General features: G+C 37.1%; 1 protein-coding gene across 3 annotated transcripts in view; it reads right to left on the bottom strand.

Annotated features, from left to right (window-relative positions):
* EVI5 (ecotropic viral integration site 5) overlaps positions 1 to 21,026 on the bottom strand; it is an 88,542-nt gene that overhangs the window by 16,496 nt on the left and 51,020 nt on the right. For all 3 annotated transcript variants that reach the window (XM_050901215.1, XM_050901216.1, XM_050901217.1), the window contains 2 exons: positions 20,125 to 20,220; positions 7,132 to 7,227 (listed from right to left, as the gene is read on the bottom strand). In XM_050901215.1, coding sequence (XP_050757172.1) covers positions 7,132 to 7,227; positions 20,125 to 20,220 — 192 coding nt within the window. The remainder of the gene's footprint in view (positions 1 to 7,131; positions 7,228 to 20,124; positions 20,221 to 21,026) is intronic.

The raw sequence follows: 21,026 nt of genomic DNA, 5'->3' as shown, positions 1-21,026 counted from the left end.
TGTTAACATGGGCAGTTTGCAGAGGGTTTTCTAACTGTTGGAACAGCGTGCCGCATTAACATCAGGATTTTGTTTTTTCATTCAAATACCAAAACCACATGTATAACATTTGCACATTAGAAAACAATCTCATCCTTGCTTCCTCTCAAAATATTTCAAGTAATTATTTAAGAGTATATCTCATTACAGAGGAACAGCTAGGAGAAAACTAGCTCTGTATTCTGGCTCTGACATTGGTCAAGAGCAGATGCCTGGGAAAGAACTTAACAATAGGCAAATATGTAGTGGTACTTTCCCAGAATGTTCTTCCCAAACTCCAGCAAGTAGCCCATTTTTCAATTATACATGTGACATCTGTGCATCTCCGGGGATTATTTTTTTTTTACCCCCATGAACTTAAGCAGTTATTTTTTCCAATCTGTATTGACATGGATTTTAGTATGTGGAACGATTTTGGATCTAAAGGAATTTAATCTTTTAAATTTGCAAAAATCATATCCTCTAGTGTTTTTTTTCAACACACCTCCAGTTTCATTTGAAGATCCTAATTCTTGCACTGGAAGAGAAGTGAACAAATGCTCCCTTATCCATCTTCTTCCCACTTACAGTTTGAATATTTTATACCCCCTCCCATTCAAAATTCCTTGGATGAAAAAACCCCAACCATTTCAATTTACTAATGTTATCTAGACACCAAAAGTAGGTGAGTAGGAATTAGCTGATCCTCCTCCTTAGAGTCACAAGTTGCACTGGCTGCTGAAGGTGACTAGACAACAGCTAGAACAGTACGAGAAGCAAAAGGAAGGGCATAAAGAAACAAGTCAGTTTATTTCAAAACTTGCTATTTTGCTTCAGTTATCTTCCCTGGTAACTTTGTGTTTATTATGCTTTTAGCATTAATTCAGTCAAGTCCTAATTCAGTCAGTTTTTTGTATCCTCTGGGAATGGCAAGATATATAGGGAAGAAATATCCCAGTGTCTTTTTCAAAGCTCTACTCAAATCTAAGACAAAAATTGCAGATAAATTCCCAGAAACCACCTTCTCTCCTCCACAAGTCTCCTTGACTCTATAGAGGTCTGAAACCTTTTATTTGGAAATACTTTTTTTTACCTAAGAATATAGATCAAGAGCAGAAGGTGCCAGGATTATAAAGAATATTTTCTATGTCAAAAATGCCAAATAATTTGTCAAAAAGAAAAAAAAAAAGCATCGCTAAGCTCTGAGTATTCTTCCGAGCTAAAAACAACTACTGGATTCCTCAAGTATAGGAAAATGTTGTTAAAAATGGATTTTAAAGAGCTATCTTCAACATCCATATTCCTGCTTTCTAAGGAAAAAATGTATGCTAAGTGAAGGAAGCACTAAATTTCTGTATTTTGCTGCTCCCCTTCATAAAGCTGTCCCCTAACGCAGATGGCCAATACAGAGTAGAATCATAGCCTCATGGAATAATGCTCTGCAATCCCAAATTGTAGAGGCTACTTGCTTTTGTGGACTTGAATACATATTAGGCAGAATTTAGCTTTTAATATGAACACTGTCATAAGATTAAAACAAACCTACATTTGAAACACTGTAGTAATATAAATAAGAAATTGAAATTTAACAGCAAAACAAACTCATTAAAGCATTCAAAGAGACACAAAAATCAACTAGCAGTATGACACAGACAAACTTTACGAAGTTTCACTTGAAATACAATTTAAACTTAAGCACTTCAGTCCTAAATCACAAAGTCTGTAAGACTGGAAACCACTTGCTTTTGTCTCCAAAGGTGTCTTGTGGTCTGCCAGTGTAGTTTGTGGGTAGGCACGTCAATTCTAATCTTTTGTACCACTCCTGTAATCTAGGTAACACATACAAGCCTTGCAACATCCAACAGGAAGCAGAGACAGCTGCTGTGTAATACATATAAAGTGACTGCATGTACAGAGGGGTAGTGCATGAAATGCAAAACTTCAGCAGTTTATAAATCATTTAATTCCATTCAGTTTGAATTAAAAGTAAAAAGTGGCAAACTAGAAAGAACCTCCTCCTTTTTTCCCCAGTATGTGATTTATGTTGAAATGAGTAACAACTAGTTCAAGATTTATCTTAGTCAGTTTTTCTTAAACCTTCAACTTTACTTAATGGAAACTCATAACAGTCCAAACTTCCTATGTATTATTTTCCACATACAGTAACTGCTTTACTTCAGTACTACCTACTGAAGTGGAATACTCTCTTGAATAGTAAAAATGTTTCACAAAAGTTGCTTTCACTTAACTTTTCAGTGTCTAATCAAAGGCAACTTCTATGAAGTACTAGCACTCCTTGTGCAGCCTGAGAGTATGTAACCCACAGTACAAATCTTGCAGTACCTGTATACTCATGCCATTTATGTTACATCAGTCAAAGCACATTAACTGCAAGGTCAAATGACAGAGTATAGTGCTCACCAGACCTTATTTCTCTTGTGTCAAAGTCAGGGCAACCAAGTTTGTGTACTTACTGACAAGAGTAACAAAGTTGCTTCACAGAAGCTGCAGCCTGTCAGGGCTGCACAATGGAAAAGCATTTTAGGATAAAATCCTACTAAGCTAGAAGTCGACAAGAATGCTGTAGAGATTTAAGAATGGAAGGAAAATGGAGGAAGAAAGAAAATGCTAGGTGGAAAGATTTCAACTAATGGAAAGAAGAAATGGCAATGGGACACTAATTTCTGAGAAGGCAAGCAGAGTGTCTAAGTCTAGTGCATGTTAAAAGCTCTGAAAGAAGTTTACATCGTGACTTCCCCTTTGTGACAATCCTCAAAATTTCAGGTTTTCACACTAGTTTCAGCCTTCAACAATAAAGCCATAAGGCATAAGCATCTAACAACTTTGTGCCCAGTAAAGCAACTCAGCCAATAAAGAGGAAAGGAAGTGCAGCACTAATCTGACACTAAATACACACAACTTTTCACAGGATTAGCTATTGGCTAACTAAAAATACTGCAGTCTGAGTGTCCTTTCATTATGCACCAGCTGTTCTTCAAGTGTTGCTAGGTTGTGTAAAAGATTAAAGGGTAGCTGTCAGTAACTTTCTAGGGAATGAACATGAAAATGACTGACATTTACTGAAGTTAAAATTGCAAGTTAGTAATAATTAATCTACATGTATGTGAACTCTGAGTGAAGTTATGGCTGCACTGAGGAATTTAAGTATGAATTCAGCATTTTATATAGTAATATAAGTTATGTTCAATATTTTGATTCTAACCCGTATTTGGTTACTCAAGTTAGAGAGCTGCACGTGAGTAGATCTAAGATGGTGTGCATAGAGCAGAAGTCTACAACACAAGTCTTGTTACAATGTTCTCAAAGCTCCAGATTTTGTGTTTGCTCTTCTGAAGCGTTCATCAAATACAAGTTTAGGACCTACTGTGAAGTAGTCAATATACAATTCAGCTTACCATGCTACAGAAATCCACTGGTTAGGTATAAAAGGAATCAGGCAGGTAGCTTGTTAGAACAAACCAAAAATCCGATACAGTAATTTCATTTATAGTTAGTTATTTTACCTTATTTGAAAGCTAAGAAAAAAGGCATCTTTTGCTATTAAATGTACAATGTAAATTAAATAGAAATGTGCCTCATTGGTTCAGTTTTGGATGCCATACTACCAATTTCCAGTATGTGCAGTTTTACTCAGTAACAGGAACACAACAACTTGAATTTACTACAAACAAGTCTTCTTATAATATGATTTGAAGACTGACTGTAGCATTACTATTCCTAGATGAGTAATAAAAGCAGCCAAAATTTATCCTTTACACTGCAAGCTGCACCATATTTAAGATGCATGAAAAATTTTGAGCTCAGAAGAGGAAGACCAAAATTAATCAATGGACTCAGATTACAAAGTGCAATGGGTTGAAAGTTTTTAAAAGTATAAACAAATTTTTTTTAAAATAAAATTAATCATCTGAAATTATATGCAGAGTCCTGATATGTAGCTGATCTAGGTCACCACACTGGAACAGGTGAGAGAAATACATGAAATCTGAGGGTCAAACTTTCCTCCACTACAAAGTCAAGAGGTGTCACAGCAGCAGCCTGCTGCACCTGTGCCATAGTAACTGTCTCCCCCCCGCCCCCTTAGTGGAGAGGATTCAGCTTTAGACCCTGGGCAGTAATAGCAACCCTCTCTTTGCCTTCTTTGATGTTCCTCACTGGTGTTCTAGGTTTGCCCTGTCCCTGGCTACTAGCCTGGCTTGCAAACACTGATGGAACAGTAGACCTTTCACTGGAACTCTGCGATTAGGATGGATCACGCTGTTGCCACATCTTGGTACCATCACCATCTGATGGATCATATCACGGGATAGAATTAAAGTATTAGCTCCTCCAGGTTCCACTGATACAGGAACACATGCACTCAGATTGCTGGCCAAAGACATGAAATAGTGTTTATCAGAAGGCCAGAATATGGACTTAGTTTGCAGTTACTTATATTCAATGTAGGATTTGTTCATTATTTTGTTCCATCCTTCAGATGGAGAACCTGCAATTCTTCTGATGTAAACTTCTGTAAAAACGCAGTACTGGAGAGAAAAAAAAACATTCAATAAGCGGAATCAACATTGATGGCCATGCCAAGACATTTAATTTTGTTTCACACACACCCATCCCACCCCTACCTTAAACTATAACTTTAAATTGGACATAAATTAATGCAAAACTTCCACAGTTACAATATATTAGATGGTAACCATGCAGTCACCAAGAACTCTGTTCCTTTACCAGTGCCTTTTACATGTTAACCAGTTGGGAGGTTGTGGTCAGCATGTCACATACACCATCACCCTATCTTCAGGAAGATGAATTTGCAAATTTGTAACGTTTCTTTTAGCTTTTGCAGAAGTAGAATCAAGAAGCAGCTAGCCAAAAAGCAAAGAACATGGTCATTAATGGATCTACACATGAAGACGCTTCAGTGCAGATCTAAAAAAGTTGGTTTATTTAATTGGTATTGACTAAATTATACTAATCTTAACATTTAGCAGTTGATAGCAAACATTTTTGCCTCTTCCTATTGCCATTTTATTCAGATTTTGCTGTTTCACGAAACACTGCAAGCAAAGTTCTTTACTTAGCAGCTATGTTAATCCAAGACTTTATTATTTATTAGCAGCAACTTACCTATAAATACTACAAACATTTCAAACTTAGCCTTACATTATCTCAAAATCAGCCCAGTAGGTTATGCTCAAAATAAAGGATTGTGCATGAAGTATTACTTTCCCTCCAAAGTTTGTTTAAAAACTAGACAAATAGATATGTAACAGTAAGGGGACAAAAAAAAGTCATTAGTAAACAAGGACTTCCAGGCTTTAAGAAACTCTGTGTAAGGAAGCATTCAGAAATGCTGCCAAGGTAGAACATGTCTACTACATACACAGTTTCTTCCTACTGTTTCCATGTACCCTGGAATGAGATACTTTGTTCATATAGTGTTTACCTAGTTTGGAAATTAAAAATTAAGCCACAACAAAGCACACATCTGGAAGAGGAGTGCTATTCTACATGGAATTACTCTAACTCTGCTATTATTGAAATTCATATTCTCCCTAGCTGATCTTTTCTTTCAATCAAATTGAAATGCTAATAAGATTTGTCTAGACTTAACTGTTTAGGAATCACTGGTATTAGTCAGAATTATCATTGTTCTGTGAGCTAACAAACCTCATCTTCATTCCAATCTGTTCACATTAACTTATATACATTAAACACGTACACAATTATATGCCTTCATGGCAACTGAGTTGCTCAGCCAGGCATATGACAAATGCTTGTATGGAGAAAATTATGCAACAGTTTTCCAACAGTAATTTTACTTTTCCTCCAAAGCAGTGGTTTCTTACCTTTTAAACCTACACTGAGCAGAGGGAAAAAGTCAGTACAGTGCCTTATTTATTCATAATGCAAAATATCTGGCTTTCTGGGAATTCTACAAGCAACTTACTTTCTTACAAGGAACAAAGCAAGCTAGTTATAGTCCTTTAACGGAAAAAGCCAGGTTATTGATTTTTAAATTTGTTTTTAAGCAAGCTTAATGATTGGTAAAGGTGCTGGACTGATAGCCCTAGAGACTATCCTCAATCTGTAGCATAGACAGCATTCAAAGATCCTCCACTATGTTATAACTCTCAAGGGATTGATCCCAAAAGGTTAAATCCACTAAGATTGTTATGAAAACACTACACACACTTAAAGAAAGAAAAGATGTGTTTATTTAACAAAAGCAAAAAGCCAACAAAAAAATAATTAGATTGTATTGCTCTATGATACTATGGTTTTAAGCAACACTATCAGAGCTGTGTATTAGAAGGCGTATGGAAATAGAAGCAGACTACAACGCAAAGATGACTGGGCATTTTGCACACAGCGTAATATTAGGTAAAGACATTTCTTCACAATGCAGGATGAACTGAAATGAGGCAGTGAGCACAGTAGTTACATAAGCCATTTTGGTTTCAGGACCTTCTGATCTTTTTAACTAACACAAAGTTACTACAGCTAATACAGCAAGGAAGTCTGAAGAGAAATTTCATAGGTTGAAGGTTTTGGCAGTTTAAAACTTAAAAATCTGTTAACTGATATTAAGCAAGCATCCTTTTTCTTTTTAAGCAATCTCAGTATACTACCACGTAAAATTCATCCTCACAGCAGCAAGAACCAAAAATCTACACATGGACTCTTGTACTTGCACAAATGCAGTTTAGTTTCTAACTAAATTAGCCTTAAAAGTTGCAGCAGATAAAGACATAAAGGGGCTTATTTTCATGCACACAGCTCCAAATGCAGTAAATGCAACACAGTGAAATATGATCAACTCATGAAATTAAGGAAAAACCAAGACGGAACATAAATGCTGATCTCATTTAATGTCAAATCACATAACTAAGTAATTTTTTGTTCTCTTGCATCCCAGGATAATGGCAAGATTCAGGTATAAGAGTTAGTTTTATTGCATTCATTTAAAATAATGTACACTGGCAAAATCAGGTACTGAAGCTATAATAACTATTAGATAAGCAAAACCTGCTACGAATGAAAGATAGGACAAAAGGTGCAAGTGATCAGAAACAGTAGTATTTTATCACTTACCTCATGATGCAGCTCAGCTATCTGATCTTTCAGTTCTCTGATGTACTGGTTAGAATCAGACTTATTAAGCTGCCCTTGAATTTTTCCTTCTTCTTTCTGTTTTGGTTAAAAAAAGAATCTTATTCAAATTATTCACGGATATACTATATTAAAAATCTTATTTTAACTGTCTGCATATTTTTGTCATGAAGAGAAGCTATTCACAGACACCATCCAGCACTTTTCATCTGGTTGAAGTTACAGCAGGTATCTAAGGGTGTCAGTCGCTCTGACCAAGTTGACCCTCTCAATACTAACCATAGTACAGGCAGGATTCTATGGAGGAGCATGAAGAATTAACAAAGCTTCACAGGTGGAATTCACATCCAATGTACATGAGGTTGCATACGCAATTTAGTAAAGCAACCCTGCAGAATACTATCAATATATGGAACATATCTTAGTGTACATTATTTTCACTAATGTGAAGTTTTCATTTAGTAACAAGGAATTTTCCTTTGTCTCCAAGTGACAAGTAAACAAAACACGTTCTTTTCTTGCATTGTAGGACATGTGCTGGGAAACACTACCTATGACAAGCTTTTTTACTCCCCTAAAAACCAGCTGTAACATACAAAATATTGTGGTATTTATCATATAGGAGTTCCAGAGAGCGTAAGTGAAGAGAGGTATGTCCCCTAGCACCAATGCTGTGAGAGGTACAGAGAAAAACTGGAAAGTAAAAAAAGGCAGAGATGAAGAGGAATGTGAGATTTCCCTCATTTGTCAACTAAATGCAGCTCCTAAGTTTCAAGATGCTCAAGAAGGTGTCATCTGCACTTGAATGCCTGCAACACTAACTTCCAACTTGTCTCTAAAGGAAATCTTAATGTGACTGAACCAAAGTTGGCAGACCTGAGATAAATAACCACCCTTGACGGAGAAGGCAGCCCATGTCTTCAGTTTGCTACTAGTAAGTCAAGAGCAGCGTTTTTTTTTTTTGTCCAGCTGAGTAATTTTGGAAGCAGCCACCAGCTTTAGAGGACAGAAGCACCTTGATTTTATATAAATCTTTACCTTGACTGTAAGTCACATACAACCAATATATTACAGAAATACAAATATAACGGGAATATCTGATTTTTCTACCTGTAGCTCATTTTGCTGAAGTTTTAATTATACTCGAAGAAAGCAAACAGTTGATTTCAACAACAGGCAAGTTGCAAGTCATTTGCAAACAGAATTTAAATATCTTTTAGAATGAAAGGTGTCAACTATTCCTCAAAATACAAGACAAAAAGCTTTAATGGAGAGGTTCTATTAAAACATCCCTCTGAAATATTAACACCAGGACAGAACATGTACCAGGACATTAGGGGGAGGGACAATATACCACCTTCCAAACCCTTTTGCTGTATGAAGAGAACAACCTTGAGCACTGTCAGTGTTGGCAATCCCAAAGCAATTTCTTTAATTTCAGACTTTGTTTTTCTTGCAGCAAGGTATGCATTACAATATTACTCAAAAAATAGCTTTGTCATATTCGCAATTAATTCACAGAAGCTGCAACATGGAGGCAGAAGATCCTTTAATGCATAATTCCATATTGAACCTAGTTTCCAAGGCAACCTATGGCTCAAATTCACAAAAAAACGATTAATATGAACAACATTACTAATTGTTCCTGTCCTAAATAGGTTTAACCCCCCCCCCCCCAACCCCATCATCTCTCTTTGCAAAGATGACTATTCGTATTGGAGAAACCAAAACAGAAGCAACATAACTTGCAGACTAAAAATAATGCTGTTTACATCTGTATATAGAAAAAGCTTCATTGCTGTCAGAAACCAAGATCCCAGACAGTGAGAATGACCTGATCTCTTGTGGTAGCAGGAATATATGGGAGAAACGCTTGTCTAAGTCCTTTCCCTCTGTTTGAAACCCTGACTTTTCCATTTAAGCCTCTTGTTCTGTGGACTCCAAATTACTACGTAACCATACACTATGGTATCAAAAAGCAAGAGTAAAGCAACGTTTTACCATAAATAGAAGATAGGTGCCATAGCCCTTTTAAAATGAAAGTATAATAAATAGCTGAGCTCACATTCAAACTGGGTGCACAAAAGGACATGAAACAGGCATTCCCAAGTTAAGTCACTATAAACTAACAGCAGAAACAATAACATTTACTAGCTTATGTTTGGCACAGCACAAATAGCTGAAAGCTGTTAGTGTATACCATATAGAGTATACCATATTGGGAGTTATACACTTCCATTATATTTAAGTGGTTTTATTGTTACTTTTTATTCCATAAATAACACTGTAAAGTTAATGCAGATATCACAGATTAATTTGACATGTATATTTGCTCATGGAAGAACTGACTCTAGCTCCAATCACTTGGGGCTGAATGCAGGGTGTAAGCCTGGCTTGCAAGATTCTCATTATTAGTGAAGGGCAAATAAGTTTCAGTTTTCCTTTCAGAACTACAGATTTTGTAGAGCTGACAATTCACAAAAAAAATGCATTTAGCACAAAAAAGGAACCCTGCAATGTCATTTTCTACAAACATACTTTTCAAAGAAAAGTCATGCTGTAACTTCCTCTTGCAACATTCAAAACACTAGAGGTCAGAAGCTGATCCTTTTAACTGGCTGCAACAGAAATCAGATATTTCTAGCTAACTAAATAAGCCTATGTTCTATAAGCTACAAAGTCTGTCTACAGTGGGTAAATTGGAAGAATGACATAGGAGAAATTGTAGGACAAGCTATCAGAGTCTTCTTCACAGCTGCTGTTCATCTCTCTGAGCAACAGCAAAGATATATTCTACTTCCTTTTTAAAATAAGCTAAGTTGATCATGACATTAATTTAGTTATTTAAAAGACACTTGTGCAGGTGCAGTAGCAAACCACTGGAAAACATGCAGGGGTCAGACTATAGCATTAAAATATTTTTTAATTCTTACCAAAATCATCTAATTTAGAGAATAAATAAGGAGACAGCTGAAAGTTTACATATTTCAAATGAACCAAAACATTTATTTTTTAAAAAGTAGTTTTATCTGTCAGATTATGATCTTTAAGTTACCCAACATTCTTTAAAACTGTGAGAAGAGATTGATATTTCTCATCAATACATATATGTTTTCATACAAGTACAAAATATTACTATGATCTGCAAAATTGTTTCACTTTCCAGTCACATTTCATATTTGCATTAAGTTCAGATTACTTTCGAGCAATTTCCAGCTTCTGATGAGCATCTGTTAATCAAAGGCAAATTTTAATGTAATTTACTTTTGCTACCAACTTAAATTTGGTAGTAATATTCTTTAACACTGGTTTTTCATTAGGGCAGCTTGACAGAAGTCAAAAAGAAAAATTGTTGGCGGGAAACTTCAACACAGCAGTTCCTTTTAACATGACAGAAAGCAATATTAACAGCTTTCCCTACTATCTGTTGGTATCTGTCACAAAGACAGAATACTTTCTCTCAAAAATCCTGTAGTTCTAGATTTGCTTCTCAACCTACCCTAGATTATATGTTATCTATTATTTCCTGATTATCATAAAAACCTATTTCTTACTGTTTTTATCAAGTGATCTTAATATCGTCCTAGAGTATCTTTTAAGGAGAATTGCCAGTGTGTTTGCATCTTGAGATAGTGAAAACCTCCACCACTGCAAAACAAACCCTGTATTCTTACCCCATGCAGGTTAGATTCCCACTTGTACATCATAACTCTAGATGACACTAGGTTAGTGCCAAAGTATAGCTATACGCTACTGTGATTGGTGAAAGCCCCAGAGAGAAGCAAGCACTCATGTTCCAAACATTTATCAACACACATGGAAACTGCACAAAAGATTTTATGTTCATGTTTCATTTAGTAGCTTAATTAAGAAAGCTTGAGCAGCTTCAGCTTGGATTTTTCTATTTCAAATATAATACCGTATTATATAGATATGATTTCTAATTCTTGAGACTGATCTAGTCGTGAGGCAACTGAGATTAATATCAGGAGTTACCATTTGTTCTTAGTTCAGAATCTGAATTAAACTTGACCAAGAAATAGAAGGACAGGGAATTAGCTAGGTTGCAAGTGACATGAAAGTGGGACAGAAACTGAGAAGTGAAGATACAACAGGTACTGAATGGAACTGAAACAAAGGTAAGGTCCTTAGTCAATAACACTGATGGATTCTTGCAGATTTCATCTTCAGCCCACTATCTGCAGGACATGGCTGTTGCATTTATCTAGTTAGTTGACGTACTGCAGGGCAACTGAAGATAATAATCTTCCAGGAATAACTACTAGCCCTCTATCATTCGTTTGCTTCTCTGGAGATGCACGTTTTCCATTCTTCCTGTTCTACTGCTGCCATCCTTCATTTTGCTTCCAGGTATCATAGCCCTCTAAAGAACAGATTAATTAATTTCTCCTCCTAAGGGTACAACAGTATATGTTGAAAAGGTTTCTAGGCTCAGGCAGGAAGAAGTAAGTCTTGTATGGATTAAGTCTTGTCTGGCCTCAGCCACCTCAGCCTAAGAACCAGCTATGGCAGATGGAAGCTCAACTATGGAGATCAAAGGATAACTTGAGTTGGGGAACAGAGGGTGTTGTGGTTTGATCCCAGCCAGCAACTAAGCATCACGCAGCAGCTCCCCTCTCTCTCCCCTCCCAGTGGGATGGGGAGGAGGATCAGGAAAAAAAAGTAAAACTCGTGGGTTGAGATAAGAACAGTTTAACTGAAGTAAAATAAAATATAATACTACCTGATAATATAATAAAAGTAATGAAAAAGAATATAACAAAAAGAGAGAGAAATAAAACCCAAGAAAAGACAAGTGATGCACAATGCAATTGCTCACCACCCGCTGACCAATGCCAGAGCTGTGATCCGCCCCTCCCAGCCAACTCCCCCCGTTTATATACTGAGCATGATGTTCTACTGTATGGAATACCCCTTTGGCTAGTTCGGGTCAGCTCTCCTGGCTCTGCTCCCTCCCAGCTTCTTGCACACCTGCTTGCTGGCAGAGCATGGGAAACTGAAAAGTCCTTGGCTTAGGATAAGCGCTACTTAACAACAACTAAAACATCAGCATGTTATCAACAGTATTCTCACACTAAATCCAAAACGCAGCTCTGTACCAGCTACCAAGAAGAAAGTTAACTCTGTCCCAGCCGAAACCAGGACAGAGGGCTACTTGCCCAAAGGACAGAAGCCTGCACCCTCCATGGTCCAACCCCAGCAGCCAGGGAGGTCGGAGCCCACATTCAGGACATTCTTGGTATCTTTTTTTCTTATCAATCCTAATATTATTATTATTGCTAGCTTCTTGCTTCAAGTGTTGAGCCATGCAGATGTGCTGGGAAACACATGCTGTTAGGATGGATTGATTTGGCAAGTCTTTCACAGCTAAAACAAATTAATCTCAACTCTCTTAAATGGAAAGGGTGCTCAAGGGCAAAGGACATAAAACCTGTCTTCTGTAAAACCACCAAGGAAAAAAGGGAGCTGACTGCCCTGCTCAAGGCCCTTCTATATTCTGAATCTGGCTTTAACTTTCAATTTTTAAAAAATACCTAAAATCTAAGGGTTTCTGTTTCCATTAACTGCTGCAAACTGGTCTGGCTTCCTCATAATAGAATAGACTATTTCAGTTGGAAGGGACCTACAACAATCATCTAGTCCAACTGCCTGACCAATTCAGGGCTGACCAAGTTAAAGCATGTTATTAAGGGCATTGTCCAAATGCCTCTTAAACACTGACAGGCTTGGGGCATCAACCACCTCTCTAGGAAGCCTCTTCCACTGTTTGACCATCCTCTCAGTAAAGAAATGTTTCCTAATGTCCAGTCTAAACCTCCCTGGCACAGCTTTGAACCATTCCCACGCATCCTATCACTAGATACCAGGGAGAAAAGATCAGCACCTCCCTCTCCACCTCCCCTCCTCAGGAAGCTGTAGAGAACAACGAGGTCGCCCCTCAGCCTCCTTTTCTCCAAACTAGACAAGTCCAAAGTCCTCAGCCGTTCCTCATAGGACTTTCCTTCCAGCCCTTTCACCAGCTTTGTTGCCCTCCTCTGGACACATTCAAGGACCTTCACATCCCTCTTAAATGGTGGGGCCCAGAACTGCACACAGTATTCAAGGTGAGGTCACACCTTAAGTTACTAGACAGCCCCACTGACATAAGAAAAATTAAATTGCTTTCATGTAGCTTGAGTTAATTTAATTGAATGCTTCCTATTGTACCATTTACTTCAGTAGGAACTGGGCATTTCACTCTCCATTGGTTTTATACTGTGCTTGAATAGTTTTGTACTACTGTGCTTGAGTAATTTTGTACTTCTGAAGAAAACACATCAACTGTACTGATTCAAAAGTGAATGTTAAGACTCCACTTACAATTTAAAAGTCTTTAAGGTATGAACATCACACCTTTTAAAAGGAAACAGCATAAGCAATTAGTAATCTCTCTCTTTATGGGTGTTTTTTTTTTTTTAAATCTAAGATTATACACATAGGATGTGGGTTGTTGGTTTGTTTTTTTTGAGGGGGAGCACTATTACAGAAAATCTGTGGTATTAGGGGAGCTCACAACACAAAGAAGAATAGCTGGTTTCTAGGCAAATAATAGCCATTTTAAGTTTAAAATCAATATACAGTGAAAAAGCCAGATAACATATCAATAAGCAAAGTGTGAGTATTATCAGAATAGCAAAATAATGAAAGCTAGCCAATTCTTGAATCTAGGAATTTTGTTTAAAAAAACCCCCACAGTCATATGTGAATGAATCTCTACGTCCATTTCCCTGGGGTACTGCTTCTGCATATTGGCACCACTGCAGTGCCTACCTCCCCTTCCCAGAAGGGTTTTTAGAAAAGTAATGCCAGTTGGTGTTACATTGTAATTAAAGATCCATCATCTTGATTTTGCTGCTTTTGAAGACTAATAACTGCCCCCAGTCTTATCACCTCTTCCAACAGACCAGCTCCACCAGCACTAACAGGGTTAAAAAACCTTTGTCTCAGGGAAACAAACACCCTAGGGGCCAGGTATCACCTCTGCTCAAGGAAAAGGCACTTGTAACAGTGTAAGCAGCCATACACAACCCAACCTCCTGCCTCAGAGGTTGTGTATTGAGAGGGAGTAGCATGGGCAGTGAAGCAGGAAATGAGCCCTACAGATCAAAAAATCAGCTGCTAAAACAGAACTCACTTAGGCCCCTTCAGTTTTGGAAGCTCTCACCTCTCTCATCCTGCTCTGAAGTACTAGAGTGACTGTACTTGCGTGCATACCAAGAGTTACACCAAGAGCTCCTGAGAAGAAAAATCTGTTCTCCAAAAATTTGCTTCTGAGAACGAGGAAAAATTCTGCCCACCGAAAAGTGTCAGTTGAGATTCATGGTTGTAGTACCATACTTAAATCCTCCTTTGTCTGGCTTTCTAAGAGAAAAACAGCTTTTCTGTACCTTCAAAAGAAGCAGCAGCTACTCTCAAGAAACACAACCTGATGCCTACTGAGAACTACTAGGCATGTGGAGACCTTCCAAACTCAATCAGCACAGGACCAGGATGCACAGCTGGCAACACAAGAGTGCAGGGGCAGACTGCTTCAAAGAGTGCTGATCTTAAACACCTGAAACCATTACTGTATAGTACCCCTCCCCAAATCAAGTATAGTAGTCATGATAAAACAAAGTTTAAATAACAAATAAATAAATCACTGGAAACCACCGGGAACATGCTGGAGGCCTTAAGCCTGCTTTTGCTGCTCGACCAGGTCTGAGTATAAGATACAGAAGATCAATATAATCAAATTTCAGTTGCAGGTGTTTCATCCCAAGAGGAGCACAAGCACAAAGTTTTCTGAAACACTGTTGATGACCACATCAGAGTAGGAAAAGAAATACACATCAACAGGAAAATAACCTATTTTAAATAATATGTAGGGTTGTTTTCACTTTAATAACCACAAACTTAAAAACACACAAGAACAAAACCAATGGTTTTATAGGCAGCCAAAGTCCAGGCTCACCAGACAGTTGCTGTTCGTCAGATAACAGTGTATCACCTTTACTAAAAAGGTCTAGAGGGTAGGACATTTCCCTAACACCCTTAGTGTGATCTTTTCTGACTTAAAAATATTTACTTGGTAACAATCTGCCTCAGCCTCTTTTCAGGGGAGGCTTTTAAATTCTTACTCTGTGGCAAAAGACACTGCATTAAAAATGTAAATGAAGTTTATTCAGAAGGGTAAATGTGGTAGCTAGTGTCCTTTCAGTGACTTTACAGTGACTCATTCTAGACTTTCAAAAAACACATCACTAACATCACACACCACTATTGATAAGAGTAAAAAAAAGTTTCCTGTAATTTGAAAAGATGGAAACAATTTCTTTACTCAACAGTCAGTACTTGGAAAAGTTATTAAACAGAGGTCATAGAAAGGCTTCATTCTAACGAAATAATGCTAAAAGTTTAAACTGTGGGGGAGAGAACTAGCACAATCATGGATTTCCTTTACAGTTGTTCTCAAAGCAGCTTTGACATGGTTAGAGATAGGGTAAATGTGACAAAATTCTCTGAATCTGCCAGGAAACACATCAGGAGGAAGTGATGTTACCCGCTGTCCAGATCAACCTAACGAAGAGAAGAATGAATTCTTATAGCTGGTTTCTTCTTTAAGATTACTCAGACCTAAAAACAGTTTTCTGTATTACCAGTGTGCTCTCTACCTCCCCAACCGAAACCAGCCATGGATAATTTTAAGAGGATGCTACAAGTCACCAGCCTGAATAGAAATGGAGGGAGAGGGATTAAGCTGCAGAGCAGAGACTGCAGCTGCCCCCGCTCTGCTTCCTCAGTCTGCCTACACTTTCACTGGCCTAGTGCTCCTTACCCTAGTCAGCTGATTGACTCTAGCTTGTAACTGATTTAACCTTGCCTGAATTTCTCTAAAGCATCTTTTTCTCTCATTTAGTCTGTCCTTCTTTCAACTATTGCAGGGAAAGCTTTAAAAAAAAAAAAAAAAAAAAAATCAAAAAACCCCCACCAAACCACCACCAAGGGACCAACAGGACTACCAATATGCAATCAGAAGGAACACTTGCTATTAGGTGAGAAGTGTAGCAAAGCCTGGTAGACTTTTCTTGGCAGCTTTCGGAAAGCACACACAAGCTAAAAGCAATAGGGTTTTAAAGGCTGATATTAAGAAGTTAAAAACATTTGCTTGTTGCAGTTTGAAGCGATTAGACCAATTCAGCTGAAACCAAGAAAGACTAATTCCCTGAGGAAACAAACCTGAGGTTTTGCTGATTGACTATAGACATAGAGGTCCGCAATATCCATTCCTTAGCCCTGTCTCTCTACACCTTACAAAAGGATGGGACAAAAGGGGCAAAAGGATCAGAGTGTGCATGTAGCTTGGCCAAAACAAGTCATTTAGTTATAGGATGTGAACCTCTAACCTTTGTGAGAAAGTAGAACATATCATATTAAAGAGAACAGCTTCTCCCCAGTGTGGAGGTACAAAAAAATAGCAGCCCAGCCATCCAAGAATCTGTCCTTCATTCGTTAATAATTTGCTCAAATGTCCTGCTCAAAGCGCAGAAGCCTCCTAAATACTTCCAAGTCATGTTTGCTTCCCAAGGGTTTTAAGTGCTGAACTGGCAAGTGAGAGAAAAAATAAGGAGACAATAGAGGAGAAAACAAAGGCTGATAAAGTGAACCTTTATTTATACATAACTTCAGGGTTTTTCTTTGTCACTTCTGGGGCTTCATAAGTTAAACTTCAGTTACACTTCAATTTTGTGTTATTTTTGCTAAGGAATGACTCATACATTTATTTTGTTTAAGAATATCCATCATGTATTGGACTATTCCTTGCACTTCAATATGCTTACACAAAAGTTTAAAAGCTTAGCATCAGGAACTGAATGCCTGACCAACATAAGACGACATTCAGAACATATAAAAAATAATTTCCTAACATCATAATAAACTGACATCTTGCTGCAGAATTACATCTACTTTTAAATGATAGAGTTCTATCTCCTTCTCCCTCTCTGTCATTATTACTAACCAAAACTAAGAGTGACCCAGAAACTGTGATTTAAATCTAGCATTTGTGTGTGTAACGTCAGATCAGTTCTTATGTGGGAGTAGTGATACTCTGTGTTACAAATTTAACACCAGTGTCTTGCACCTACACCTACATGAACATTTAAAAGAAAACTGCACAATTTAGGTTAAGCATTGCTATGGACCATGCGGACCTGGCACTGAATCCCTAGAGCTTCTTAGAAAAGCACCATCCCCCTCAAAAAAAGGAAGGTTATGTGGTAAGTTAACTTCCTCCCTTCATCTTTATCAGCTTTGAAACAATATGACAAGCAGACCTATTTGTGATGCTCTGTGTTAAAAGCACAATTACTTTGAGACTGACACCTACACTCCAAGACTGGCTAAATGTATTTATGGTATTAAACATTGCATTTCAAGTCATTAAGGCAAGTCCAGATTAAAAGGCTCTCTGCTCTCCACATCAGGTCACAGCAATTCCAGTGACAAGCTGAATGGAAGAGAATGAGAGGCAGCTCTTTCTCCAATGAGGAAGAAGTTATCTAGATTTTCAGTTTCCTTAAAAAGCAGCTTTTGTTTAAGCTCTATTATCAGTTGCATGTTTTATAGTTTACAGGCTTTGGGAGTTAAGGCTTTCCAACTCCATTATTACTTTTTTTTGGTGCAGGTGTTTCAGAGGCCTTTGAGCATGAGTACCCAAAAAGGAAGTTTTGATCGTAAGTTTCATATTTGCTGGCAAAACACACTGGTCAAAAATATCTATTTGCTTACAGAATCTTACAAAAAAAAAAATCTGTCACAGCCCAATAAAAGCATTTCAAGTCACATCTAGAGTGTCAAAAATAAGTAAATTGACATTAGAGGAACTTATTTCTACTAAATCACTTTTGTTTTAAATGTCTTTATACAGTTAACACTCAAAACCTGTATTTCAGAACTGAAGAAGTTGTATTTCAGGCTAGTATAAGTTTGAGATCAATAGTTCACCAAAAGCCTAACAGGGCAAACTCATTAAATTAGAAACATGAACCACAGCTGCAGAATGACTTCATACTCCAGACTGTATACAAAGAAAGACGAGCCATTCTCCTTTGTGCAGAAAATCAAGAATCTCACTAAGAGACTACAGATCAAGAAATCATTAACAGGTGATCATCTAAGAACACCAAAAAGACTGGAACTCGACATGCACTTTAGTAGGAAACAAAGCAAGGCCACCTAGAATATGAGAAAAACGGAAAAACGTAACTAAAGATTGCATCATGCAAAGTAGTAATTGTGAAAAGGAAGGAGAGATGATGTGGATAAACAACCGAACATGAGACAGTGCACTATCATGACAAAACAGGGACAGTGTAATCTTTGGATGTATTAGCCAGAGTCATAAAATAGATTACGTTCCTGCATTTAACTACTTTACCTGTCTCATAACAAGATATTATAAGAATCTGCATGCAATTCTGGCACTCATAGCTGAAGCAGAAATATGGAAAGGGAATAGGAGAGAGCTATAAAATGATTGAGCACTGATGATTTGATCAGTCAAACAACAGAAAACCAAGTCAGATGTATTTACATTAAAAAATGAACACAATTCTAATTGTGTGACAGCTATGAGAAAAAAACCAGCTGATCATTATGGGATTCACCATTTCTTTATTTCATAAAATCAAGACTAGAGTACTTTTTGGGAAATCTGTATCAGTCAAACAATGGAAGCAGGATGGCATTTAAAGTCTTTTTTTTGTAAAACGCTAACACATGAGTAGAAGATTGACTTGAACTCAGCTACTCTTGTTATCTTACTAGATAATGATTCATATGCAATGTTTACTGTACTTATCTAAGTATTTCTAATGTACTGATCACAGCATTATCTAAGCATTATGTGATTAAAAGAAATGATTGCTTTATCTTTTAATAAATCTAGTGCCTGCTGCACTAGAGAAAAAATATTCAAAGTGAAAATTCTTTATGCAAGCTCCATTAAATTTATTTGTACATTCCATATACAAAGAGATTAAAAAGATGCAAGTAGTTGAGAAATCATAGGGAAAAGAAGGCTTTGACACAATACAGTAGAATCATCACCTTGAAGGAAATATTTCAGAGAGAAGAAAGACACTAGCAATACCAGTTTTAAAAAAAGTAAACTAGAGAGTAACTAGCTTGTAACTTAGGAATAACCACCAAGAAAACCTTTGCAGATAGGCGCAGCAGAATTCAGACAGGACAATAGTATGAATATAGGAAGGACAGACTACAGTAAGACATCATGATTTCTCAAAGCCAAAAAAATATAAAGAACAGTCATTTCTGGTTCTCTCATCAAGGGAGCTGTGAGTTCATGGGAGAGTGAAAGCTCCAAAAGGAACTGAAAGCATAAGGAACAACACAGAGGCCAAAGGATGCATCTTCAGATCCTGCAGTGACATGGTAGCAGTAAGTAACATTTCTGGTTTCAAGATTTACATAAAGGGAGTACGAGTTTTACAACAAATCCTCCAATACTGGTCATAGCAGTAAGCACAGAAAAGAATGGTTGCTGGAATCAAAATGTGTGCTTTTTTTTTTTTTGGGCAGAGGATGTTTTCAATCTCATCTATTAATTGGTAAAAATTACCAATTACAAGACAAAACACAAATACAGAAGTTAGCGTTTAGAAGAGCGTTGCCTGTAGCATGGTGCTTGTACAGAAGCAATTATTAACAGCTTACAAGTATGCCCGTAAGACAGATTTAAGGCCTTTGCTTATAAAGGAGGCACATTCAGCAATATAGTATTATCCTACTTTGCAAAGCAGTGCCTTGTATTCACAGTAGGTTAATAAGGAAAGAAAGCAGAGGAAGAAAAAACCCACAAAGTACAAAAAGTAATCAGTATCAAGTTACACATTTAATGCCACCACTTGTTACCTGGATTTCTAATTCAGCAATATGCTGTTGGAGTTCAGCCACAGCTGCAATGCGGTCTGCCTCACGGAGCCGTACTGCCATCACTTCTTCTTTACTCTGAAAGAAGTAATAGATTGAAGCTAACAAATAATATCAGTTTCAGTTGATTAAAGACTGTGCACTGCTTTTACCCAAAATCATGTAAGTAAAGAAAACTTAATACACTGCTGTGTGAAATATCATACCTATTGATAAGGCATATTCTAAAGAACCCAAATTTAATTTTAACCCATAGAACTGTGTAATCAGCTAATACCAATTCTAAACTATAATAATCTAAAAAAATTCTGTGTAGTTTTGAAAACATGCTGTTATCAATTTCCAGGTCCAGAAAACTGCTGTCTTGTGTTCCAGAAATGTTATATTGTAAATTAAGAAAAAGTATCAACATCACAAAAAAAGCTCATGCTTCAGCTTTTGCCTTTATATATAAACAGCAAAGCTACACAACAGTTACTATTTCATAATTCTCTTTGTCTAAAAAAATAAATTTTAAAAAACCAAACACAAAAGCACAGATATTCTCAACCTCATTTAAGTCCAGCTATCTTAGTCATAGTATACAACAAAGATTTGCAAGACCGTTTCAAATAAAATTCTAATGCCCGTAATCTACAATCAGACTCCCAGTGTAAGTTTAACCTGTAAGTTTGCCTATAAGCGATAGGCAATTTGAGTTTGGACAAGAGAAAAGGAAATTTCCTTATTTCTGTTTTACGAGGTGAGTCCTCAAGACTTCAGAGCACAAACCAATTAATATTATATCGTCAGCAGCTTGGTACAACCGCAGAGAAAACACACTGATAGATACTGAGTGAGCAATACTTTCAGCTGGAGTGCAAATAATTCTGAGTAAGAGACCG

Source organism: Gymnogyps californianus, chromosome 8, assembly GCF_018139145.2.
Source record: "Gymnogyps californianus isolate 813 chromosome 8, ASM1813914v2, whole genome shotgun sequence".
Classification (NCBI taxonomy): domain Eukaryota; kingdom Metazoa; phylum Chordata; class Aves; order Accipitriformes; family Cathartidae; genus Gymnogyps; species Gymnogyps californianus.
This window is presented reverse-complemented; position numbering and strand designations above follow the sequence as displayed.